Genomic DNA, 26230 nt, shown 5'->3' with positions numbered 1-26230 from the left:
TACAATTGTGATTTAATCTAGATCCCATTTCCTGGAATTGTTTACAGCAGCTGCATAGCAGAACAGCACAAAAGCCTTTCTAAAGTGAAATTACATTCACTGCTGTCCGCTTCTACACCAAGCCAGGTGCACTAATGAAGGAAATTAGATCTGTCTGATCCTGCTTGTCCTCGACAAATAGAGACTATGCTTTCTTCTGTTTTATTACTGCAGAATTTTATGTACTTAACTATACCTTCTTTTACTTCATTTACAATGGTAGACATTGATAAAAAACCCAGTATTCTGTCCTTGTGTCACAAAAGAACAGTAAAGTCACTCAGTTTTAGAACATCAGGGCTAATGGAACAGTAAGATCTGAGGTTAGTTTCTGCCCTTTTGTTGCTCAGATACTTTTTAAAAAAATGTTTTAAAAGTTCCACAAATCTCATCACTTTAAATGTCAAAAAGGAATAGAACAACATTCAGCAGGGCTGTGAGACAACAAAAACATCCCTTCAATGCAAATTGTAGCAACTTAGAAATTGTTTTGTTATCTACTTTTAGCTATGTTGTTACAAACTCCATGGAATTTATCTAAGTAATTTCTATTTTGTAATCTATGCAGATCCCTTGCAGATTTTTAAATTAACCTTCACATCAGTAGGTAAAGAATTCCTTATTTCATACCTGTAAGATTAGCTATACCCCTTTTATCTAAACTACCAGGTAAAAAATACATTTGCCATAGATGTTTTCCTGGCTGAAAAATATAAAACTCTACACATCACTACATCTTAAGGTGAACATATTTTTCATCCCTCATTATCACGAGGGATAGAAACCGGAGATACCATTATTGTGTATGCAGTTAGGGAAAACAAGGGAGTGAATTATTGAAGTTCTCGATCTGCATGAGCATTTCCTATAGATCAGAGTATGTGGTGCACAAGGATTGTTGTTTGTACTGGAAAGTACTGATGAGGTTCTTGCAGTCCTAAATTGGAAGATCCAGTACCAATAAAAGAAAAACAGCCAAGCAAAAATCTCCCTCCCTGCTGTGTACTACTTCATTAATAACAGAAACCAACATCAGAGTATACAAGGTATCTACTGAAGAAATTACGCTAATGACGGATGATGAATATGTGAACATAAAAGTTCTGAAGTGAAATTCCTAAGTGATCTGAGACAATGATTCAACTTTTCAAAAATGTAACTAAAACCACATAGGAGTTCCATTCCCTCAAGGTAATGTTGTTTTATTCCCATTACTCATGGAGAGTAATGGTTCATCTCCCATTGCTGTAAGAGGCACGTTGGCATCTCCTGATCAAGGAAACTCTGCTTCTGTTATTTCATCCATCCATAGGTTATCAGTGGCTGCATTTTTCCTTGAGGAAAGCAAACACATCACACTTTTTCACAGAAAAGGGGTCATATGAAGGAATTAATGGAAAAATATGTTGAAGAGTAGACCCATAAAGCTCAAAACAAACATCTTTGCGATGAACGCAAAGTCAAGTGAACAATTTTTTGTAAGACTATTGTATTAATACGCCTCCCAGGAACTACTTTTCCTGTCACTGAGGATGTTTTACAAAAGGAATAACAATAAGCACAACATTAATTAAATACTTCTGTTTATTTTTTCATTAATATAGTATTTCTTTCCCCACGGCTGAATAAAAAGAACCACTCATAATTACTGAAGAGATATCAAAATAGAATACTATTGAATTTGTTGCTTCTTTTGGAAGACAATCCGCTTTAGTATTGTTCAGAAACATCACTGATGCCTACAGAATAGTGAACCTTTTTTCCTTCAACCTAAATTTCCATAATGGATCCAAGGCACATAACACTGTATTAATTTTATTAACCAGTTTTAACCCAGTGCTAAGAATACAAATATACCATATCAAAAGGTATTAAGAATTATTATTTGAAGAGAAAGTTTATTAATGATAAGGGTAGATTAGGCTATTACCAGACAGTGCAGATTCTCCTGGTGAAGATTAGAGTTTTGATTTCTTCTGAAAGAAGCTGACAATAGCATTTACACACTCATCAGACAACCACCTCTCCGTCAGGACTTCACACTCTTTACTGTTGACTGCATGGAGCTTCTCCTTTTCCACACTCCGTAACAGTTGCTTTGACACTGCCAAGGACTGGAGGAGGAAGAGAGGAACATTAGGAAGCTAAGTATTCTATACTTTTTCTATACTTTAAATTAAAGTTTCAGAAAATAACACAAACCCCACAGTGGAATCCTATTCCAGTTGTATTAATATTGCACCTCTTAGCTTTTAGTCAACCTTTTCACTGGAAGTTTATTGCATGTAATTGCTAAAACTGCTAATAAGGTGGAGGAGGCTCATGGGAAGCAAAACAGCAGCCCACTAAGTGCTCATAATCACAGTAGATGCCATAAGAAGTGAAACCCACTCCACTGTCTGCAGTGCCCAATGAACCCACCTTATCAGCAGCTGGCACAGGTGTCTCCTCTTGTCCAATGTAACTTAACACCATTGTGACTTAAGTAGTTTTGCAAAAGCTAAGCTGGCGAGCAGGATGACTGAATGCAGCACAAATTAAAGTCACCTAGTGTCACCTTGAGCACGCAGGGTGCGCACAGCACAGTAATGTTGTAGGCCCAGTGGTAAGGTTCTTAAAAATAAACCACTGCCAAAATAAAAACCTAAGAGAAGGCATCCAAGGCAGTCACAGAGAGACTGCACAGATGGATTAATTAATTCATTTTGAAGGCTTTTCAGCCATTGAATCTCTGTGTACAGCGCACTGTCTTAGATGCAGACAGAGTAGTAGAGAGGTATTTGTTTCCCAGCAGCAGAGGGACAGATCTGTGCTTGAAGGAAAATATATTGAGCCTCATTATTTCAGTTAAGGGTGGAATGAAACCAAGTGACAGGATAGATTTGGCAGGAGAATCGGGAGTGCTACAGGCTTACAAGGTGGAGAAAAATTTAAAATACTGACATTTTTGGGGAGGCTTGCATAAGCTTCTAATCTTGCCCAAACTTCCTTCTGAAAACTGTTGTCGGGGAAGACTTCAGTCACAAGTCCCTGGGCACAGGCTTCTGCTGCAGTCAGCTTCTTATTGAAAAGCAACATCTCACTTGCCTACGTGAAGAAAAGCAGAAAGTGTGATTCAACAAGACACAAAACTCGAGTAATCTGACAGGAAAGCTACACGCTTCCATGACACACCCATTTTACTCTCTTGCTCGTTAATATCTGCCCTCTGAAAAGAACACAGAATCACACAATTGATGATGTTGGAAGGAACCCCCAGATACTGTCTGCTTCAAAGCCCCTGCTCAAGCAGAGTACTCAGTCCCACCATTCAGGCCATAACAAAGAGGTTAGTAAGTATTACACCCAGTATCAACCCCTTGGCTACACCACTGGTGACTGGCCTACGCTTCCTACTGTTCACTAAGGGTGTACATGTCTTTCTGAGCAGAGCTCCAGGGATGTAATCTGGAATTACCTCACCATAAATGTGTTTGTTCACTTTTGCAGTGGCTCCAAGATTTCTAGAACGTGTACTGGCAGGCTGTGTCTCACTGAACAGACTGCTCTTGATACCTGGATGTTTATGAAGCACTCTCTCTGCTCCTTATAGATTTAAACCTTGCTCAACAAAAATACATTGTATTAATGCACGCAGTATCGTAAGTATTTAAAGTTATACAAATATTTTCTGTGGGACATCAAAAGAAGCAGAAAGGAGTTATGCTGTTCTGAGAAAAGAAAATTTAGATAGATTCTGCAGTCTCTCTTGTCATTTTTCCTTTTTTTTAAAATTACTCTTATTTAGTTTCCTTATTTCTAGAGTAGACAGAGGAAATAAGAGTATGGACAGAAGACCACATCTGCTCTTACAATCAAAAGATACCAACACACAAAGGTCAGATGATCCTACAAACAGTGCAGATATTCTTACCTTGGCTAAGCCCATGATTTTTGGAAACAGGTAAGAGGAACATCCTTCTGGGCTCTGTCCAAGTTGACTAAATGGGCTGTGAAAAGTAGCCTGGGGAAAAAAAATAATAAAAAGAAAGCAAACCTTACAACAGAGCACAGAATTAAAGTACTAGGATTTAGTTTTCACTTTAAAGCCTCTACTGTGACAGAGTTCACCAAAACCACATTGGAACTGTTACCACGATAGGCTTTAAATGTCATCTGGTAAAACTGCTTCATGCTCTCAATGCATGCAAGAGTTGGCTTTGTCTATAGAATTTCATTTCCTTATCATAACAACCCCAGTGATGAAGTTACATTATCTGAATACAGCACTTAGAGAATCTAATATGTATGTGCCAAATCCTTACAGAAAGGATGCTCATACACATCTGCCCTAAGTCATTAAATACATATTTCAAATAACTTAGAATGCAAAAAGCATTTTTGCCTTCCTGAAGGCACACTAAGTTTATTCCATTCACAAAGAATTCAAGTCACTGAATCTTCTTTCCTCTAATTTTATGAAAATCAAAAAAGAGCCTGTGCCAGAAATGCATCATGGGGTCACACAAAATAATACTATTATGGTAAGTTAGAACTGAACAGCAGAATTTAATGTTTTGACAACTCCCTTCAACTTTAAACAAGAAAGACAAAATGCTTGCCTTTATTTCCATTTAAAAATATTAGAGAGCAAAAGTAGCCAATGGAGCTTTCAGTGAAACAGAAGATTTTGAGTCCTCTTCATGAATCTTCATTGAAGAAGAATCCCTTGCTATACTACAGAAGGCTACGTGGTAAGACAGATCAATAGACTTCCTAGCAAGAGAGTGACATTTATAACATTGTACAAAAAAGCTGGAATCTGCCAGAATGCAGACTGGCATTAGACATTCTTAAGCAACAGGAGATTAAATATTTCAGGGCACAAACCGGTGTCTCATGACTGGAGCAAAACCCAGGGCAGAAGGACCTTAACTGATCTGTTGTCAGACTGGGCTGTGCAGTGTCCCATAAAGTGGCTGGTAATGATTTGCTCTGGGAATACCCAGCTGAGAATAAAACCAGATCCTGAACATAGCAAAGCTGGCCGTTTCTGGAGTGGGTAATCAAGGCCTAAGGCACTCCAATGAAACTAAAGTAGTAATTTGGATGAGAATGACCTTACTGCATGGGAGTTCACAATCCTGGAAAGGGAATAAGACAGAACAATCATCTTGGAGAAAGCTTCGATAAACTTGAAGTTAATTGGAAAATTTTCATGAAGGATAACCTAAGTGAAAGGATAGGTTAGACCATACAGAAATACTCCAAGAACTCTTTACAAGGGCACAAGCAAAAGCTGAACCAGTGCAGGTAGGAAGGCGCTAACAGACTCTCTCAATGAAAGGAAGTTAAAGTATGAATTTCAAGCCATTCAAGAAAGAAGGACAAAACATTTAATGCTTATTTGCATTAAACTTCAACTAAATCTATACTAACTTACTGTTGTAAGGAGATATTATGCTGAGGGGAGGTGATTAGAATTCCAAATAGTCTTAATAAAATTGAGAGGTATAAGTCAGAAGACACTATTTAGTATGGGTAAGTAAAAGTTTGTCAGGAATAACTTAGTATATAGTATATGTTATACAACAGGAACAATTGTTTCACTAGCAACTTTACAGTAAGGGATCCAGGCGTTATATCAGATCACAAGTTCAAAAACCAAATAACAATGTGGGATGTCAAAGCAGAAATACAGCCTGCAGAACGTGGAGAAATTCTTCTGCTTCACTTCACATGAGTAAGACATGAGCTGGAGTGATGTGTCCAGCTTGTACCACTGTACTTAAAGAGACACAGAACAACTGGAAGGAGTCCAGAGGAATGTGACTGCAGGCCATATGAGGAAAAGCTGAACAAACTGCAGCTGTTTATCTCAAAAAAAAAAAAGACAGAGAGAGTGAAGATAAACCTGAGCTATATCTAATAGCCTAAGTATGCTGATGGCTAAGCATATTTACAGCTGTTGTAAGGGAGGATGAAAACAGTCTGTACTTTAAACTGAGGAAAAAGAAACAATAGGTTCACCCTGCAGCAAAAATAGACCAGATGGGAGGGGCGAAAGAGGGAGAATCCAGCAATTTTCTCTAGTAAAAAAAGAGATCTAGGGACTAGAATAGACTGACCAAATCACACACATTATACAAGCATATGTCAGGAGTGCATTGGCCATGAGTGATCCTGTAATGGATCACTTCAGCCACTTACTGAACTTCCATTCCAGAATAAACCCTTGCTCCTCCTCCCACACCTGAAAGCAACCTTACAAGCATCATTTCACATCATGATGGAAGAGAGGCTCTTAGAAATGAGCCTCTAAACTGGAGACAGTAACTTTACAACTGTAACCACAGCAGGGAAATTCCATGCATATTAACCACTGGCTGGTGCACCCCTGTGCTGGTAATTAATATACGCATATCTTGATGTGATATAAAATGCATTTATACTTTTTTAAAGTGTTCTTTTATCCCAAGATTACCTCAAATCAAATAGTATTTGCTACAGAAAGTGGCTTAAAGACTCTCTTGGGATCAGCTGTGCAGTGTACTTACCCTGTCAGAAGCATAGACAATGTCACACAACGCAAGGACTGTTACGCAGATTCCAATAGCTGGGCCATTTACCACTGCAATCAGTGGTTTAGGAAAATCAATAAAATGACCCACAAAGTCTCTAGAGAGAAGGGAAAAGAGAAAACGTAAGATGCAAGAGACATCTCAAGTGGTTTTCATCCAACATAAACAAATTTCAAAACACGTGATTAGATACTGCATAACAAAACCCGTGAGTCAGATAGAAACTACATGGCATATGTTTTTGACCCTTTCAGAAACCAATTCTGACAAAATAAGAACTACCTGAAACACCTGCACTTCCTTAGGAACTAAGAATCAAACACATCCCTGTTCCTGCAGTCAAGTTATGGAAGTGTTTTGCTTTTCAGCTATGGTTACTGAACACAGCTCACTCAGAACACTCTTTTGCCTCTACATCCATCCCAACTCCACCCCTGAGACAGCCATTCCCTTCACAGACTGTTCTGCAGCAAAGCCCCAGTGGGCACCAAAATTGTGATGCTACCACAACACAGAATTCCCTGGTGCTCTTCTGCACAGGTTTGAGAATGAGCCTTTTGTTTCAAAATAAAACACTTCCCAGAAGTGAACAGTTTTGTAAGAACTCCAGTTCCCTGACATCGCTGTGCTGAACATCCTATAAAGCACTGCAGGCTGGAACACTTGCCAGGTACCACCGAGTAACAGCTTCAAAAGAGGTTCACGCTGCATCATTATCACTTCAAGGGGCAACTGTGATCCACAGACAGCTTGTCTAAGTAAAAGCTCAGTACTTTACTTGCAGTTCATCTTTAAAATATAAATAAAAAACATTGGGTTTCTGTGTATTTTAGCTTTTCCATCAAATACAAGTGCCTGAGGGAACAATCCAACTTGCAAGCATCTCCCAAATGCAATCATCACATACAGAAGTAAAAGAGAAGACAAAATCTGCTCAAGTAGGGAAAAAAGAAACATGCTATTTGTCCCGAAAACCTCTGTGTCAGATAATACCCCTGACCGATTTGGCCTTAGAAAATAAATTAGTTTAACAGATAAATTCACTTAAAGACGGAAACAAGATCTCAGAATTACTGAGCAATTTTGAACAAGTTCATTCCAGCTGGTCTCTATTTAAAAGAAGTCTGACATCGAAGGAATTTGACATGTCCTGCTAGCGTAGACACTGTTGGATATCAAAAAACCCACAATTTTTTTCATATACAGTTAAAATAATGATGTTGTCATTATATCTGTGTGTGCTTTGGGGACCAAAAAATGAAATGAACTCTTTAGCATCACTGTACTTAAAAAGACTTCTAATATTAATCTCATTTATCTCATACAATTAATACCTCTTCCTCCCACATGATCTTTGTGTTAATGCACATGGTGAGCCCTTGGACACAGTCACCTAAATAGATGAATAACTGGGCCCCTGCAGTTGTGTTTTCTAACAAAGCCTGCAAATTATATTTAACCCATTACAGTAAGATATACATATATGAAACCAAGATGTCCTACTTGAGTAATACTGCTCCATCTTTCGCCATCTTCTCCATTTCACCAGAACCGATATTAGTAAAATTATTCAGGTCATTTCCACTACTATAGTAGTCTCCATTTCCTGTAGAGAACACATATGAGTAAATGAACCAACGGTTTCTGAGTAGGTAAGAGAAGCTTTCATTTATTAGACTTACAAAAAAATTTCATACTAAGTGTCTAACATTATTAAGCAATTTTCTCAAAGTATACACACTATCTTAAAGGACATCTGTGGTCTATAAAGGAGTTTTGACTGACAATTTGCTGAAAAAATTCTTTGTCTGTAAAAAGCCAAAGAATATTAACTGCGAAATATTTGAGGCAGAAAATTAATTTTTTTTTTCTGTAACGAAGTCAGATAGAAAAATATTTTGTTTCTGTCCCTGCATAATTCTAGGGGCTTTTTTTTTTGTCATTTAGCAATCATTCTAACAGTTAGGTTCGTATGAGAATCCTTTTTTTGAACAGGACAATGGAAATGGAAGTTGATGTATTTTCCTTCATCCACCTTCACACTGATGAAGGAATCAAAAGTAGACAGAATAGCCTACTTAATATGTGGCAGAAGTTTCACATCTTTTATGGTCACTTTAGGAAAAGGCATAGCATTCTAAGGATAAGACTGGCAGTACTGCATTGAAATCATTGTACTGGAAGATGGATTCTTCAGCAAGAAACAGATAACCTGTTAGTGAATGTATAAGTCAGTTTGAGGTGCTATCAAAAAAATGCATGGAGCATTTTAAGGCTAGACTGCATGACTTAATTGCCTAAATCATCCCGTATTCCATGAGGACATTCACAGGATGGGACCTTTCATGGGTTGGCACATCCATTACTTCACACTGCAGTGCTCTTATTCAATATGTAAAATGCAATAGAAGGGTTTGTGCAGAAGTGTTTGCTGTTTGCTCAGAGCTATACATGTGTTAGACACTCCAGTTGTGTGAACTACCCTTTTCATTTTGGAAGGACTGTGGTGCCCCGTCACTGCTACTGACAGGAAATCCAGCAGCCTGGGAATGGGAACCAGGTGCTGTTAAAGCAGACAGTGGAGACAAATATACATGCAATTACCTCAGAGTAAATAGGTTAAAGCCCAGATTCACCTTGAATTCACGCTACTTAGCTGCCAGCCAAAGCTCAAGTTTTGGCTAACTTCCTAAAAAGACATACATATCTGCAATGAGGATGGGCCAGACAGGCAGCGCCTGCCCTCAGTCCTTCCGTCCCTGCTGACTTTCCTCGCCACTGTGTTGTTCAGTCTGCCTAAGGGACAGACCAAAAGAGTCCTCTAGAGAACCCAGAGTAGCTAAACTTCACGGGCAGCATGAGTTTGGGCTGCCCTTTCCATGCTATTGCTGCAGTCATCCAGTTGCACACATGTGGTGACAGGGATGTACACAGCTCAGCCAGGCTGCAGCTTTCCTGGCCAATCCTTTCCTATGGCAGCCATAGAAAAAAAAAGAATCAACATAAAATACCATTTTTTTCTGATGATCATCGGTAAATATGCAGTGTAAACTTTCTACTGGCTGTGCCAGTACAGGATTTCAGATGCTTGTTTTTAGTGTGTCCCAAATGTATCACAGAGGTAGAGAAAATTGACTAAACTCATACCAATGAACTCCAAAAGCAGTAACAAAGATGCTGTGGAACAAATATATCAGCTACTCAGAAGTAATAAAGCCCATAGGAGCATTTCATGTCCATATTCTCATCTGAGAAACATGCTTTGATGTAACAGCAAGCTTGCTAAAGAATTCAAAACACCACCTTGAAGTAATTTTGCCAAGACACTTTGGAAAATCTTTGGTCTATAACAGAAGAAAGAATTTCCTCACTTACACAATTTAATCTTAGCCTAAATACATGGAGAAAGTTCATGTCAATACTATACTTTGGTATAATACAAAACATACCAGTAATAACTGCTATGGTGGAATCATTTTTTCCAGCTTCTTCAAGTGCCTTGATAATTTCTCTGTACATCTGCATAAAAAGAAAATCAACAAAGTACAAATGGGATGCTGAGAAAGAACATAACAATGAGACTGACACTGACAACAAGGAACTTGAGAGACAGATTAACTATGATCCTTTAAAGTACTGAAAAATTTTGCATGCACAGAAAGTTAAGTATTACATGTGAGGTACTTCTGACCATAAAGACACACGCTTACTGAAAAATTCCAGTGCAAATCTAAAGGACAAAATAAGGTCCTCTGATAAAAAAACACTGACTGGAAGCTAATTTTAAAACTTGAGAAGTAGTTTAAGTGGGCAAAATAACATACTGAAAAGTTAGCAGCAGTGGAGCAAAGACCCTAGTTCTGGTATCTTTGCAGTTGTTAAAGAGGATGATCATTATGCTTCCAACAGGATGGACGTAGTCGTGGAGATAACTGTGGGAAATGGAAGATTACCTACACATGCATGCAACAGTGCAGAGCCAAAAGCTTCATTACACACATTACAGTCAAATCTTGCATGCACAGAACAGGCCAGTCTTCTTGCAGTTTGCCATTTTAGTTCAGTGCAGACCATAATCCTATATTAAGTTTGAATGAAAACAACAGACATAAAAAAGCCTAATCTGTATAATTTTAGCTGAATGATTTCATTTTGTACTGGATATTTATTCCTTAGGTTGTCATTGGAGTCAGGATACCAGCCCCTCGTAAAATTCAGACCACCACGCCTCAGTCAGTTCTGTTTAACCTGTGGTGAGGATTCTTTAAAATTTCTATAGTTTACCCAGGAAAGAAAAAATCATTAATCTTTCAAGTTAATTTCTTTACCTGATGGTTGATGGCATTTTTCCTATCAGGTCGGTTAAACATTATCTTTGTGATATTGTTTTTGGTAGTAACTATTAATGTTTCATAGCCATCATGCCTGCCCTCTTCTGGAGAAGCATCTTTCTCCTGGCTAACAGATTCTGCAGAGACCAGACTTGAGACAAGTTCAGCGTATTTCTGCCTGGCATTATCCTGTAATAAAAGGAAAGGGGGGAAAAAAAAAGGAAATAAAGAAAAAATATTAAACTAAAAGGAAAAAACCCCATACACAATATTATGAAAGGCTAAAATGTAAATCAGTTATAGTACTAATAAAATGGGAACCTGGGGGGAGTGAGGGGGGAGGTTACTGTGCTTCAAGACCAAAGAAAACAAGAATCTCAATTACAAAGCATTCTAATTAGCGGGGTGACAAGGGGCACATGTTGTACTTAAACACTGCAGAACACGCCTAATGTCATCTCAAAAGTAGCAGCGATAGATCCACAAAAGTAGAAGTGCATAAATGCTGGGATGATGACATTTATTCTGTTGGTGAAATGCCCTCATCCACACCTAAGATGATCTTTGTCATATTCCCAGCATTTACACATTTCTATGGAACATCTATTTCTGCTTTCCAGTGAAACATTTCTCCAACAAAAGCTTTTATTTTAGAATACATGGGGCTGAAAATTAGAGGGCTGAAATGGGTCTTATGGCATTTTAAAATTGCTTGAAGACACTAGTTTTCATTTACCACTAGCATGACACATAAAAGCCTAAAAATCCTGTCTCCTTATTTCTACATTAAGCAGTGATTTAAAAAAATTTCAAGTTCTTGGTTGTTACAACCTATTTTCGTGAAAGCATAGTATAGTTTCAACAATTCTATAATCCATAATCTGTGGCATACAAAATTGTCTATCCACTCTCCACTTGAATATCAGGACCAGATTCTTTTCCTTAAGTGTTTTTTCACTACTCCTAAAAGCAGGGCCATCAAAAAATCCACAAAAAAATTAAAATGCTTCCCCAAAACCCCAAAGCAGGACAAGAAGGTGTTATGTTCATGAAATTGTGCAAGCATTTTTACTTTTACAACAAACCCAAAAGAAAGCAAAAAACCCCTCCGTATTAGGGAATACTTTTGACTGACCTTAACAACTACAGCTGAACAGCAGGCCTAATGCAGCAGTGACACAGCTGATTTGAAAAGTTTGTTTCCTTCATTGAAGAGTAACTGAAGAAACTTTGGTAGCTATATGCGATGTTAGACTTATTACAGTCAGCGTGAAAAAGGAATGCTTATGTATCTCTGCATCTTTATTCTTCCTGCTTGCTTCAACTGACTTCTCTAAAGGTTATGAAAGGTATTAATGAGCTCAAGATATACTGAGAATAAAGAATGAAGAGAGGCTCTCCATACATCACTTTTTTCCTAGCCTTTTACTCAACAGCATAAGAGACTGATTTTTTTAAAATTACAAAGTTATTAATACGCTGGATTCAGAGATCTGGGTTTTGTTGTAAGAGCAGAGAAGTTCAATCCGTCTTTCTCAAAGAGAACAGCAGAACAGACCATAGTGTGAAAAAAAGTATTTTCATTGGAAATCACCATATATGTAAGATCTCTGACACTGATACAAGCTGGTAGTAATAAAGTAGAATTAGGCTTACATACTAAACAAAAATCTCCAGGCACTGAAGCAGTGAAATGATTGAGGAATACAGCGCAAAACATTTTGATGGCTGAAGCAGAGTTGCTCAGCCAGCATGTAATAGACATTCACTTACAGATCAGGCACTTCAAGGTAATCTACAAAGTGGGATTATAGGTATTGTCACCTGAGACAAATTGCCAAGAGAATTCCATGCATCCCACTTGGCTTTCTTGACAAAGTCCAGCATACCTGGTTTTGGAGCATTGCAGGGACCTTCAGTAGCCTGAAAAGAGAGCAAAACAAACTTACTTAAACCTGTGATTAAAGTTCAGATGCCTTGGTAGAAAAGATGATAACTATTTGGAGTATTTATCTGATCTGGATACCGAATTTAACTCTGAGACAGAAGAAACACCTAGTACTTGGACAATATTCAGAGAGTTCACATACCATGAACTCTTCAGTGTCTGCTATCTTCTGACACCTGGTGCTGGGTTTTCACAAGTACCCACCCAGTATGAGACACTGGTTTCCAAAACAGTTAAGCTCTCCTACCTCAAAAACTGCAGAAGTTTTATACTTACAAAGAAAATTACAGACTCGTAAGCTGTGTGAACAAAGAAACCATTGCATAGGATCTATTGAGTTGGATCTTACTTCAGAGTTGACCCTACTGTGAGCAAGGGTGTTGGACCAATTGAACTGCAAGAGTTCTGAGCTATCCTGAAGTATTCTGTGATCAGTTTTCCTGAGGATAAGTACACTATCAGAGAGAAATATTTCAAGTGGGAGGTAGGAAAGAAAGAAATAATACATTTACGAGCTCACTATTAGTAGTTAGTAAAGCCACCCAGAACCATCACCCGTCTTTAAGATTTTATTTAAATGAGCTACCACTTGCCTTCTTCAATATAAGAAGCCACAGCCTGTAGTGACCCTGCAGCCAACCTTGATCCACAAATACTTCCCCAAACACCAGTACAAACCCCACGAAGGACCTGCAGCTATTTCTAAAAAGGTCTCCTTCCATGCTGTAGTAAAGGATACCTTTCACTCAAAGTGTGGTGGAATGGTTCCTTGAATTTAAAACAAAACCAAAAAAACCCAAACTAAACCTACAATGACCATACTAAAAAAAAAAGAGAGAAAAAAAACCCCTAGAAATCAACCTTCAAATCTCAGCACCATTATATTATAAGCACAGCTAACTGTAGATACAACAAATTTAAGAGGAAGCATGCAGTATACTGGTTTCTTCCTCGGCATAAGCCATTTTCCGAAGCTGAATCGATATTATTATATGGAAGGCATCACACAATGGATGTAATTTGGCTCTATTTCTTTGAATACAGGTTTCTATTCAAAGCATGATTCATAAGAAAAAACAGGTTTGGCTTCCCTCAGAATTTAGGCAGAGTTTAAGGGGCTGGCATTTCAAGAACAGAATTCAAGCACTTGAAATGAAGAGCTTGTTAAGACACAATACATTTGAACAGCCTCCAAATCGAGTAAATATTTTACAGATCCATTCCCTCGGGTTATAAATGCTCCTTAAAAAATGAAATAAATCAAGCTTACCTGTTTAAACAGAGCATAGAGTTTCAACTTAGTTTCATTCCCAGGATCCTTTTTCAAAAGCTTTAATTGTTCCTGAGCCTTTTCAAAGTCCTTCTGGCTGACTTGCATGGTGGCTGCGGTCATGTGCAGGTGAATCGCTGGAATGCAAACAGCTTGTGTTCGTCTGTGAGTAAGTGGGGAAAAAAAATTCCCATTACTTGTTTTTTGTGTAAGACTAGGGGAGAAATGAATATCCTGCTTTTAAAGACAAAGTAAACATAAAACATAAAACATTACAAACCGCACTAATCAAAACAACAACAAGCGAGATACCAAAACTTACAAGAGAGTTGCTTTAGAAGCCTGCTTTCACTGCAATATAATTAACCTTTGGAAATTATTACTTTTTATTAATTATTTAAATTTCACCCCTCTGTCCTTGGCACTCTGAAGAATGTGTTCAGTTTTATACCCCTCACAAGACAGACGTTGAGGTGCTGGGGCATGTTCAGAGAAGGGCAAGAGAGCTGGGAAAGGGTCTGGAGCACAAGTGTGATGGGGAGTGGTTGAGGGAGCTGAGGCTTTTTAGCCTGGAGAAAAGGAGAGTTGGGGGAGACCTTCTTCCTTTCTACAACTACCTAAAAGGAGGTTGTAGCCAGCTGGCGGTCAGGGTCTTCTCCCAGTTAACAACTGTCAGGACAAGAGGAACAGCTTCAATTTACACCAGGGGAGGTTTAAACTGGTGAAGAAATTCTCCTAATATCCAAATGAGTGGTCAGGCATTGCTGCCCAGGAAAGTGGTTGAGCCACCATCCCTGGAGGCATTTAAAAGACGTGTGTATGTGGCATCTCGGGACATAGTTTAGTGGTGGACTTGGCAGTGCTGGGATAACAGTTGGACTTGATGACCCTAAAGGCCCTTCCAACCTAAATGACTCTACGATTATCAGCTTTATATGCCTAGGAATAGACATATTTATAGTATGCACCCTGTCTGTTCTTTTTGATCTTTTCAAGTGTGTGTGCTTCTATCTAGAAACACTTCAATTTGAAAGCCTGGTTCTCCAATCAGGGCAGCATAAGTGAAGGCTAATTTCAAAGTGTACTTTGGAAAAGGACTGGCTGTAAAACAGCCTGTAGACAATTAAGAAAAAAAAGGCAGTCAAAACGTTCTGGGAGAACAACTTTCTATCAAAACAAGGTAATTCTGTCAAAATCTCCCTCAAAACCATCAAACCCCACTCCAAAGGACCAAACCTAATCCAACTCTATAATGCTGTGTAAAAGCAGGTTTACTTCAACAGTTAGAAATTAAAAGCTAAGAAGACTAATAACTGGCTTATTTCAAGAGGGCAAAAGTATGTTGTCACAGCCTTCTTTGGTTAAATTGCAATATATGTTAAGCATTTTTACTATTTTTAAAATGTTTTCAGTTTTTGTATCAACATTCCTCCATTTTAGTTAAAAAAGAAAAAAGCCCGACTTTTCCCATCCTAACTCACTGACACAGCTGTCATCTTAGAGCATCATATATAAAAGATTTCATAACCAGTCACATTTGAAAAATTAATGATTACCTCAAATGAAGATTGATAGAATGCTTAATCTATTTAATGTTAATATTTCAGTTACAGAACCATCATTTAAAAATCATACCTAACATGAAAATTCTCCCTTTTTATGCACACCTAAAGAGAACTGAAGAAATTCTACTGCCTACCTCAAAAATATCCTCCTTGCTCTTATTTTGTGAAGAAAATTTATTATCAGTTGCAAGCCTAAAAGTTGCAGGCAGACAGTGTGAAGAATGCCAACTATGTGCCATTATTTTTATTCCTCTTTCATTTTATGGAAATAGCTTGTCTAGGTGTCTTGTAAAAATGCTTGTAAGATCTACTGGGTCTATGTCCTATTACAGCCCGTCTGTATTAATAAAAGTCTAGGATTCCCGGTATTTTGGAGATACCAAGTTTGAATGGCAGCCATGGAAAGAATATTTTCTGTTGTACAGAGAAATTCCTTCAAAATGAAATTCCAAAATCTGCTTCAAAATCTTATGTCTGCAAAAAGAAACTTATCTGAATAATACAAAGTGGAATAGGCTATCAAAAAAGGCTCCAGGAACAGAAAGTCTTTTTACTTCAGTTGATCAGCTGTAGGCCTTTATTAAGATAGCAGTGCACCCAGACAAACCAGGATTAAACATCTGTCAGTTTAAGTAACATTTAAACTGATGTGTTCAGAAGACTGTGTCAGAGTTTAAGAAGTTCATCCCTTAACCAACCTGGATGCTACTTAGCCCACTTGGGGACTTCTCTTCCAGGATCAATAAAAGACCTTCAACAGGAAAAAGTGTACTAAACAGATACAGCTACAAGTTTTTTAATACCACGTTCCTCTAATTGGTCTGTCCTGGAAGCCCAGAACACGACACTTATTTTCAGATCCTATTCTCACACATGTTTTTGAAGTCACATTTACAGGAAGAAGAAAATGAAAGTGGGGAAGGGCAGGGGTTTGTTCTGGTCTTGCTTTGTTTTCCTCCAATTTTACTATCCACCTTTGGAATTACTTCAGTGCTGCTGTCCCCAAGATGATCTGTGTGTCTGGTACAAATTCTCCCATCAATCTAGGCAGTGACTGAAGTGGATTCAGTGTTTAAAAATGGAGCTATAGGCTTACACCATGTTTGACAATCTAGACTTCACTCCAGCCTGGCTATGGTCAATATTATAAAAAGGCTTTAAGACTCTCCTTTAGATACAATTTGCTAATGACCAGAAATTAGCAGAAGTTGAGGATGAGCAGCTGGGGAGAGGGGAACAACACAGCAGCAGGTCTGAAGGTAGGTACGCACATATATTTATGGCTAAAGGTTTTTTGGCATTTAGCAGGCCACAAGTTCTCTTCCTTATTAAGGATGCAAAGTAGACAAGTCAGAAGAGGATAAAAAAACAATTAGGTGAATAAAGAAAATCTGGCTGGAGAAAAGAGGAACAATCTTTCAGAAAGTCCAGACTCAGAGTGACTTTCCTTTGCTGTTCAGTTTTTACTAAGTTAAAAAATGTTACGGCTAAGCTAATGCAATTAAATTAACAAAGGATAAAAACACAAAAGAAAGATTAGGCTATTTCACATTTTATTCACCTTGGCCAGGACCTCATTCCTCAGAGGCTTACACAAATAGCAGGAACAGAGCTCCTTCACCCCAAGCAGATCACAGAGAGAGGAGGAGAAGACCTGACATCTCTCAGCACACACAACAGCATTGCTGTCCCTGGGCCTACACAGCTATGCCATGCCAGAATTCCAAAGACAGAGGAGCAGGAGAGGCTGCTGCAGTACACTATGGGAATGATTTGCTCCCTCCATCTGCTGCTCCCTTGTTGTGACAATGAATCCTTCTTAGTCACTCACTGAGCAAATCCATGCCCCATTTTAGCAGTCACACAAGACTTTGCCAAAACCACACAAGGCAGGAAGAGAGCCTGGCATATGACCTACAAGCCACCAGTGTCAAACTTGCACTTGGTTTTAATCCAAGCAAAAAAAGAAGCCTAGGAAAGGCAATCAAAAAAATCCTCTATTACTGCTTCTCATCTACTCACTGCAACAAAGCTAAATAATTTCCTTCACAAAGTGTCTTAGCTTAACAAGACAAAATCGTTTGCTAAGGAGAGCGGGACAGGAAAAAAACCAGGCTCTTCCCTCTAAGTTATTACGACTTTGAAATTAAGAGGCTTCAGGCGAAAAGACGTGGAAAAGATAATAACAGTTCGCTGATGAATATATATAGATAGATATAGATATATGTAGCAGAACAAGCATCAATACCATGACCAAAACTTTCACTGAGCACAATTAAGCATTTTTTGCCTTTCGGCGCAGGAATAACCACAACCAGCAGAGGGGAGGCCCGCGGGCTGTTCCTGCTTCCTGCGGAAAACCAGGGCTCCCCGACAGCGCACAGGGAGCTCCCCACACGGCAAACCGGGAACTCCCTCCAGGCAAACGGGGCTCCCCACAGGCGCACAGGGAGCTCCCTCCAGGCAGGCCGTCTCCAAGAGCGCTCGCTCCAGACAGTCCCACGCCGGGCCCGGGCCCCTTGTCTTCAGCTATAGGGGTGGCAGCTGGCAAAGGACAGAGGTGCCGGTCCCTCTGGCGAAGAGCAGGGAGACCCAAAAGCCCCAGGAGGCAGTGGCAGCCTCGGTGACAGCAGGGATGATGCGGGACCGCTCCCCCGCCCCTCTCCTCCGGGGTGAGCACCGCAGGGATTCCTCTCACAGTTCTCTGGAGCGGGGAGGGAAGAGGGAGACACGAACAAGAGCTCCTCTGCTACAGTGAGGATGGGGCTTTCCTTAAGCAATTTAGCCGGTGTGCCGGAGTTATTTAGCTTTTCAATAAGACAATCATTAGGCCCGAGCTAGAAAAACAATGAAGCCTGATGTTTATCTTACCCTAGCAGATAGTAGGCTCTCTGTGGAAAATTCACCAAGAAGTATGAAACTGTAACACCAACCTTCCTCCTTATGGCCCTGCACCGTGTATGGGCAATTAGCTGCCGCTGCCCCGCTGCTACAAATTACCTTTTGCTGTAGCGACACCCACAGAAGAGTGGCGAGGGCCCGGCAACCTCACCCAGCTAGGTAAGAAGCCAGCTCCCAGGAGAGAGCGAGAAGCAAGGGGAGTCACAGCTTGGCAGAGCAGTCAGAGTCCATGACAAATGCCTGCGCACTCCTGCAAGATCATTCATTCACTGGGTACTTCGCCAGCTGTACACTCTGAAAAAAGAAATAAATCCTGGTCATCACTACCTGAACCTGAAACATCCAGGTTGACAATCATTTCATATTTATTCCCTTCCTTCAGGCATCTCTTTGTTGCCATTTAATTGTTCAGGATATCTTGGAAGCCCACCATTCATCCTACTCACTCTAGCTATTGGCATAAATGTCTCTTATCCCAAGAAACATGCAAACATAAGAGTCTTAATTTTCAGATTTTAAAAGTCAGTTACACTGAAAGTAGTTTTTCACTGTTTAGGTGATTAACAAAAAGACTGCAAAGCCTGTGAAAGACAGGTCTCTCATTACTATGTAGTTCTGTCACTTGCATAAGGACTTTATATAGTTAAAAATGCCAACATTTTGTAAAATACTGACTGCTAACTTCCTAACTTTTAAAGCAACATAGTAGTTTTCTCAAGACTAAACAGAAGCCAAAAGATCTCTTTGCACAGAAAACATCAGGCACGCTTAGCAAAAGAAAGGATGGATATACCTGAAATCCATCTTCCATTTACTTAATAAAGGTTTTCTTTAAAACATTAGTAGATCCTGGGGAAATAAAGCACATACAAAAGCAGTTAAAAATCCTATTAGGATTAAAAGCAGTGGGTGGTGCTAGAAACATGGTTTTAAAGCTCCTGACAGAAATGGAAAATGCTCATTTCACATTATTTTAAGTAGCTTTAGAGAGATAAGGAAGAAAAAGAAAGGGAAGTGTTGTCAGACAGAAGCAAGCTGTACACAAACCATCACTCTGTGAATTCTGGAGCACCTTTTGTCCATTACGTGTAATACTTCAGATAACATTAATATCTCTTCTTTGCCATGATCACTATCTCAAGGTGCTCTCATCTTTGGTCTGGTTCTTCCCATACATTCCTCATGCAGAAAAGTGAAGGGCACAGTAACCACCCCTTGCCATTTCACATACAGAAATGGTATTACAGTATCATGAAGTAGCAATCCTTCTGCTCATGTTCCTTGCAATTTAGAAGAAAATCAAAGAAAATACTGGTTTGCTGCTCCTATTGTAGAAAGACTTGCATGAGTGGGTTTTTGTTGTTTTGTTTTGCCTTTTTTTTTTTTTAAGTTAAGATATAAAGCAACCAACTACAAATCCCACGTGTGGTCGGCACAGCCGCAATGACAGCCACAGTGTCCGGCAGGACAGTGATGGGACAGGAAGGCGGAGCTGGGGAGGATCTTCTGAGCACAGCCCAAGGCTTTCCCTGTTGCCCAGTACTGCTGAGTTTTTTCCCAAAGCTTCCCACTTCCCCCTTCCCTACTTCTAGTCATTTTCTAGCAGGATGGAGAAGAGACCCCCTCCAGCAAGCCCAGGGTGGTTTGGATGGAGGAGCATGCTGCCCAGGAAAGCAGCTTTCCAGAAGAGCCCCATGAAGTGGCCTGGATGGAGGATGGGGTTCCCCAGGAAAGCAGATCTCCAGCACTGGTGATCCTGGTGAAACACTACAGATGCAGACAGGTCAGAGGCCCTGTTGGACTGGGCAGGGTTGAGGCTCTCCAGAGCATCCTACAATGATGCCAGGATCATGTTTCCCCGGCAAAGATCCTGGGGGTGGATGTGATGCCTGAATGCTGAGGCTGCTCAGGGCTGGACACCAGCCCCAGCACAGCCTCTGCTAAGGAGAACGAGGAGAGCAGAGGCCCCAGCTCCTGCTGCAAGGCATGGGCAGCAAGACGCAGCTGGCTGGCTGGAGGCAGCGATGCAGTGGGATGCTGGACCTTTCCTTTCTGCCTGCCAGCACATTCCTCAGCCTGGGGCACTGTGGCTTTCCCAGCCAAGATGTTCTCCAGCATGGCAGCTCCTCATCTGGGCACCCTCCAGCCAGAAACCACAAGGAAAGGCCATGCCGGGGAGCGGGCATGGAGCTGGGCAGAGGGTAGATCTTCCTCTGCTCTCTCCTATTGCTGGACCCTCTGCAGCCCTCCCTGCTCGATCCTCCCTCTGTTAGATGTCAGCTTGTTACCCCTGTACAGAGAAGAACAAACAGGAAGCCATGGTCTCCATCCAGGCCCTTGACAGCCTCAAAGAGGTAACTGTGGCCAGTTGGACTGCAGCTGTGCCAGCATCTGCTGGGAGGGGCTCTGCTGGCTGGGCAGAGCTGCTGCTCCCGCAGGGCACTGCACCTCAGGGCTCCAGTCTCGCTGGTCATGTTTCCCCTCACTCATGCTCCCATTTGTCTCTCTTTCCCCTGGCTGCCAGAATGTGGGCCACAAGGTCACCTCAGAAAATCATGGATCTGTGCATAAGCACCACAGTCCGTGGCTCATCACAGCACTTGGTCCACATCTGCTGCAGATACGAGATGGTAGAGAGGATCCAGGTGAGGGGACACTCAGAGCTCTGGGGAAGGGGGCAAGGCCACCTGGCACTGGCACCCTGTGAGGGTAGCGCTTGGGCAGGGCTAGGGTCTGGAGGGCACTGGGTGCTGGCAGCTGCCAGGTCCCAGCTCAGTTGTGCTCTGCAGATGCTGCTGGATGCCCAGTTCCGTGCAGAAGCTCACCCTGTTAGCCACTGAAGGATTGAGGGACATGCCCATCACTCCCAGTAAGCCCTTCCCCAGAGGACTGTGTCCCCCTGCACAAGGCGTCGAGGCACTTCTCCTGGCACCACTGTCCAGTTGGGCCCCTTCTCTGCAGCCCAGTGAAAAAGGTGCTGGAAGTCAAAAAGAGAAGACTCCTAGGAGCCTGCTTCAGAGCTGTTCTCTTCCTTCCTAAAGAAAATGTATCAGTAAGGGGGGCACAGAAGCTCAGGGAGGAAGTAAGTGCTGGGTGAGCTGCAGGAGCCACCAGTCCCTCTGGGCTGCTCTCTGGCCACCCTGCACTGCCCCGTGACCAGAGGTCCAAGGCAGGGCAGGGTCTCAGCTTTGCTTTCCTGCCCTCATCCCTTCATCCCTTTCCCAGGGCCCAGCCACATCCAGCGCTGCAGGCTGCTCTACCTGCAGTAGACTGCCTGCTCCTAGGCCTCTCCCGGGCAGTGTGGGCACCTCTCCTTTCCTGGCACTGGGAGCTCAGATCAGTCTCCTGGGGGTGAAGAATCACTGCCACTGCTCTCTGTCCTCCTTGCAGAACCTGGAAGCCATGGACTCCATGCTGAAGGGAATAGTGTGGAACACTCCTCCCTCCAGAATTGGCAAGGAGCTGCAGAACATCTTGCAGGTCTGGCCTATGCAAAGAGTCCCAGGGCTGTTCCTCACCCTGTAGGGAAGGGGTTGCCCACTCTTGGGTGGGTGGTCCCCAGACAAGTGCCATGGAGGCAGTGCACACTGCAGGGACAGTGCCCACTTCCTGTGTGACCAGGCTCTTCTGGAGCACAGAGAGTGGCACCTGCCTTCCCACCTGAACAAAAGCCTGGCCCAGGGCCTTTGTCCTGGGCCCACAAGGGACCCTAGGGGCAGGAGCCCCGCTACAGGCTTTGCTCGAGGTCAGAGGAAGCCTTGAGGGACAGTGCAAGTCCCACTCAGGAGCGGAGCTGCTCTGCTGCTGCTGGAGTGAGTGTTTGCTCCTAAGGCTCACCAGCAGCTTCTCTTTGCTCAGGTGCTGCTGGACTTTACAAGATATGAGAGAACTGAGGTGCAGGTTGCAGCCATGGAGAGGATTTGCACACTGAGTGAATGGATGGACAGCTATTCCGAACGGCAGGTAAGGTCTAGGAACCCTCCAGCCAGGCCGTGCCCCTCTCCCCTCTCCCTGGGCTGCTGCCCAGCTGATGGGCTCCAGGAGACAGGGCCACGGGGCCCTGCAAAGCCTGGACTCACCAGGGATCCAGCCCTGGGCACACACTCGGGTATGGGGCTTTGGCACCAGCTGCCCTCAGCCTGTGGTGTGGGCTCTGCAGCTGGGCCTTACCTGCCCTGCTGCAGCCCAAAGCCCAGAGCCTGGAGCTGCACCCACTGTCTGTCCTCCAAGAACAGAGCCCCAGGGGCTCATCTCCAGGCCCCTCTCCCTTCCCTGCACACAGTGGGAGAGAGGGCTCTCAGCAACAGTGAGTGCTGGCAGGAGGGACTGCTGCAGCCAAGTGGGGAGCTCTGTGACATGCCCAAGTCCTTGTGCTCTCTCCAGCTGGGGAAGGAGAAGAGAAGGGCTGAAAAGTGCCTGAGTCAGGGCCTGACGTACCTTGAGGACTCTGAGGCCACTGCAAGATGCGGCCGTCAGGTTCATCCTTCAGCCCCTGTCCCTGGGTCCCTCTTTGGGCAACCTGCCCCTGTCCCTGCTCCTGCACTGACAGGGAGGTGCAGCCCTGGGACTGCCCAAGCCCCAGCAGCTGCATGCTGGGCCTCAGCCTCCCTCTGCCCCCCCTGCCCACACAGCTGGGCTTGGTGGCCACTTAGCTGAGTTCCACCCCCTGAGCTACTCCTAGTTCCTGGGGTCATCCCTGCTGAGGGGGAGGACAGCAGGGCAAGGGGCTGCACTGCTGGGAGCCCACTGGAGAGCAGGGGCTGACAGAGCTTTGTGCCTAGAGGTGGCCATGGAGGGGATATCTGGGGGCCTCTGCAGATACAGGGATTCATCTCAGCTCTGTTTCTTTTGGTCACAGCCCTTCAGCCCTTGCAGACAGACAACAATGAAATCATCTCTTGCCTGGCAACTCAGACCATCTTGATCCTGAGGGCTTTAAATCTACAGCAAAAATCAAGATTCAGTCTATGTGCACCACTCTTTTGGTGTCACTGAGCCAGCTGAGGGACAGCTGTGATTTAATAAATCTGGAACAATAAGCCCAAACCCATGGTGTCCTTCAGATCTGCAGCATCCTGAGCAGACTGCATCCTGCTTGGCCTGTACCACTGCCTGCAGGAGACTTCTCCCTCAGCACACCCACAGCCCCAGGCTTGTTTGTGAAGTTGACCCCTGGCTGAGGCTTTCCCCAGGAGAAGTCTCATTTGTCTCTCCTCAGGGCAGTCCCCCCACCCTGCAGTGAGGACAGGGCACAGAAAGAGGGACCCCAGCTCTGCGTTCCTGTGGGTGTCCAGGCATCCAGCAAGGGGTCTGCTGTTGCTGCATCACCACCTCCCCTCACCATAATGGTTGTGGAAGGGTTTCCAAGCAGAGTACTGCGGTGTTAAACTTACTGTATAGTCACCATAACTATGGCAACCAGCCCACTATTTAGACTGAAAAGCTGTTGGCCAACAAGCCCTTAAATTCTTACAACACACTTCCACAAGGGCAATGGCTAACAAGCCCTTAATTTCGTACAGTACACATCAGTAAGTTCTCTACTCCCAAAACAAACTCCTCAAAGGTGCTGGCACACAAGCCCCTACACCACTACTCGAAGGTGCTGGCTAACAAACCACAACACAACAATATTCAGTTGTCCCCCCCCCAGAGAGGGAAACCTTTTTTACCACCTCAGTTGTAATATCTGGAACATGCAGGGCTTGGGTACATGTCAGTGGGAAATACTAACCCTGAATTGCAATATTTTTTTTAAATCGGACTTGTAGATCATTTACAAAAAGTGTAATAGTTCAGTAAACTACTGTGAGATTAAAAAAATAAAAATCTCAGAGATTGCAAGATTTCTGTAACTGAATAAGCTTAGGTAAACAAGAACCATTACCCCTCATCCATTCCTTTATTGTTTTAACAGTGTGCCTAATTATAAAGTTTTGGAGCTTTTTTTTTTTTCTTAATAAGGTAAGCTTGAAAATATGTAAAAGCACGTTAGCATAAATTTCTTCATGAATTATTTTCATGCTTGCCTATCTAATTTTTGATCATTTTCTAAAAATAACGTCCTTAAAACTCCTTAAATTGTACTTGAAAGAAGGAATTGAATTACAATTTCCCCCGGTGTTTAAGAACTGCAAATTTCGTCAGGAACGTGACTGACCAAGATCAGCCGGCAGCAAGACTAGACATTCCTGTGCAGAGGAGAAGGTTACACAGCGTGTTACAGCTGGCTGGTACAGCTGGAGGTGCCCCCCAACTTAGGCAGAAAGCGATTCCCTTCGTTTTTTAGGACAAAAGCGACGTCTGGCCCGGCGCACTAAGGCAGGGGCCATCCAGGGAGCGTCAGCCCGGCTGATCCGGCGGCACAGGCGGGGCAGCACCAGGTCTCCCCGCCGATCCCCGGCGGGAGGGAGACGGCGCTGCCCAGTCCCACAGGACGGACGGGACACTCCGGCCCCAGCGCTGCCCGCCCCGGCCGCGCCACCCCCGGAGCCATCGGGACTCACCTTATCCCGCACGGCCACCGCCAGCACAGCCTCCGGACGAAGGTCAGGGCCGGGAACGCCATAACCAGGGGGTGGGAGGGAGGAGGAGGAGGAGACGACAAACTCCGCCCTGCCGAATCCACCGCGCCCTCTGCTGAGGCGGTGGTAGCGGCCCGCTCCTCCCTCAGGGATCGCCGCCTCCATCGCCTCAGGGAGGGCGGGCTGTGGGCGGTATCCTCAGCACCCCTGGATGAATCCCATCTGGTCATTTAGACTTGTGAGTGTCCAAATGCGCCTCAGGAACTGCTCGGGGCCCTAAACTCACTCACAGCAAGGGTTAACAAGAAGACCTGGCCATTCAGGTGCATGTTCCGATCCCTTTGTGGTCAGAAATGGAGCCGGCTGTGGTGCAAGCTCGGTGGGCAGTCAAGATCGCCCGAGCGGTCAATGCGATATGAATGGGCATGGAACCAGAACACTTTCGTGAGGGGCAAAAGTCACGGACTTAGCTCAGCTCACCCAAAAGTGCCTTGTAATGGTCGTCACATCATTACTCAGAGCCACTAATTGGGTTAGCTTTCTATTTAGGTATCTCCTGAAATGTTTGCTTTGTCATTTTTCCATACAAATCACCTGGTGGGCTGCTGGTCATCCTGGTACCTGTATCTCAGTGAAACAGGTGCTGTGTAAAGGCAGAGTAAACACTGGCATTTAACTGTCTAACTTAAAAGATATCACTATTTATTGCTAAGCTTTTGCCCTTTCATCTTCAGCTCCTGAAGGTGTATTTAATTTTTTCCTTTCCAGTGTTACCTGCTCTGTGAAGGACATTTCTGTGTTTAGATAGGTGCTGTGAAGATCCTTACAATTCTGATACTCAGCTCTGTCAGTTTTCTTTCAAAATACATACAACAAAATCACCTTTTAGTCCTTTCTTTGGCTTTTTTTCCCCTCTGGCCGAAAATAAATGCATTTAAGATTTTGTGTTCTACATTAAGGATAAGTGTTTTGAAGCCACTAATAAACTGTGGGGTTCTTCTTCCTTAAATGTTTGATTGCAGTTTTCCAAAATTGCATATACCAGTTAGAGGCTCGTAATCAGGACAGAATGTTTTTTTTCCCCTCATACTG

At 42.8% G+C, this 26230-nt stretch overlaps 1 protein-coding gene across 4 annotated transcripts; it reads right to left on the bottom strand.

Moving 5' to 3' along the window:
• Nucleotides 1-1609: 1609 nt before the first annotated feature.
• On the bottom strand, nt 1610-25254 carry ECI2 (enoyl-CoA delta isomerase 2). 4 transcript variants are annotated; one of them, XM_027893701.1, is made up of 12 exons: nt 25121-25235; nt 19408-19463; nt 18717-18908; nt 14149-14313; nt 12755-12853; nt 10928-11119; nt 10049-10118; nt 8103-8205; nt 6576-6696; nt 3953-4042; nt 2983-3126; nt 1998-2153 (listed from the first exon to the last, which is right to left on the bottom strand). In XM_027893701.1, the coding sequence occupies exons 4-12, from the start codon at nt 14269-14271 to the stop codon at nt 1998-2000; spliced, it is 1098 nt and encodes a 365-aa protein (XP_027749502.1). In that variant the 5' UTR covers nt 14272-14313; nt 18717-18908; nt 19408-19463; nt 25121-25235. The 4 variants fall into 4 exon arrangements, with proteins under 4 accessions (XP_027749501.1, XP_027749502.1, XP_027749503.1 ...); XM_027893702.1 differs by lacking the exon at nt 19408-19463 and having other exon boundaries at nt 25121-25137; XM_027893700.1 differs by lacking the exons at nt 18717-18908; nt 19408-19463 and having other exon boundaries at nt 1610-2153; nt 14149-14311; nt 25121-25254.
• Nucleotides 25255-26230: the final 976 nt, after the last annotated feature.

This window comes from Empidonax traillii, unplaced genomic scaffold, assembly GCF_003031625.1.
Source record: "Empidonax traillii isolate 1590-97213 ecotype Southwest subspecies unplaced genomic scaffold, ASM303162v1 scaffold403:size524366, whole genome shotgun sequence".
Lineage (NCBI taxonomy): Eukaryota > Metazoa > Chordata > Aves > Passeriformes > Tyrannidae > Empidonax > Empidonax traillii.
Note: the sequence above shows the minus strand (reverse complement) of the source record. Positions and strands in the feature narration are given on the sequence as shown.

Bases quoted from the DNA above. Each gene is read 5' to 3' on its own strand.
- ECI2 (XM_027893700.1), bottom strand. From the start codon at position 25,182: ATGGCGTTCCCGGCCCTGACCTTCGTCCGGAGGCTGTGCTGGCGGTGG. The intron at 6,697-8,102 runs GTAGGACATCTT...CCTTCTCTCTAG, and splicing joins GATGGAGCAGTATTACTCAA to AGACTTTGTGGGTCATTTTA. The intron at 4,043-6,575 runs GTAAGTACACTG...TTTTTTCCCCAG, and splicing joins TTGTCTATGCTTCTGACAGG to GCTACTTTTCACAGCCCATT.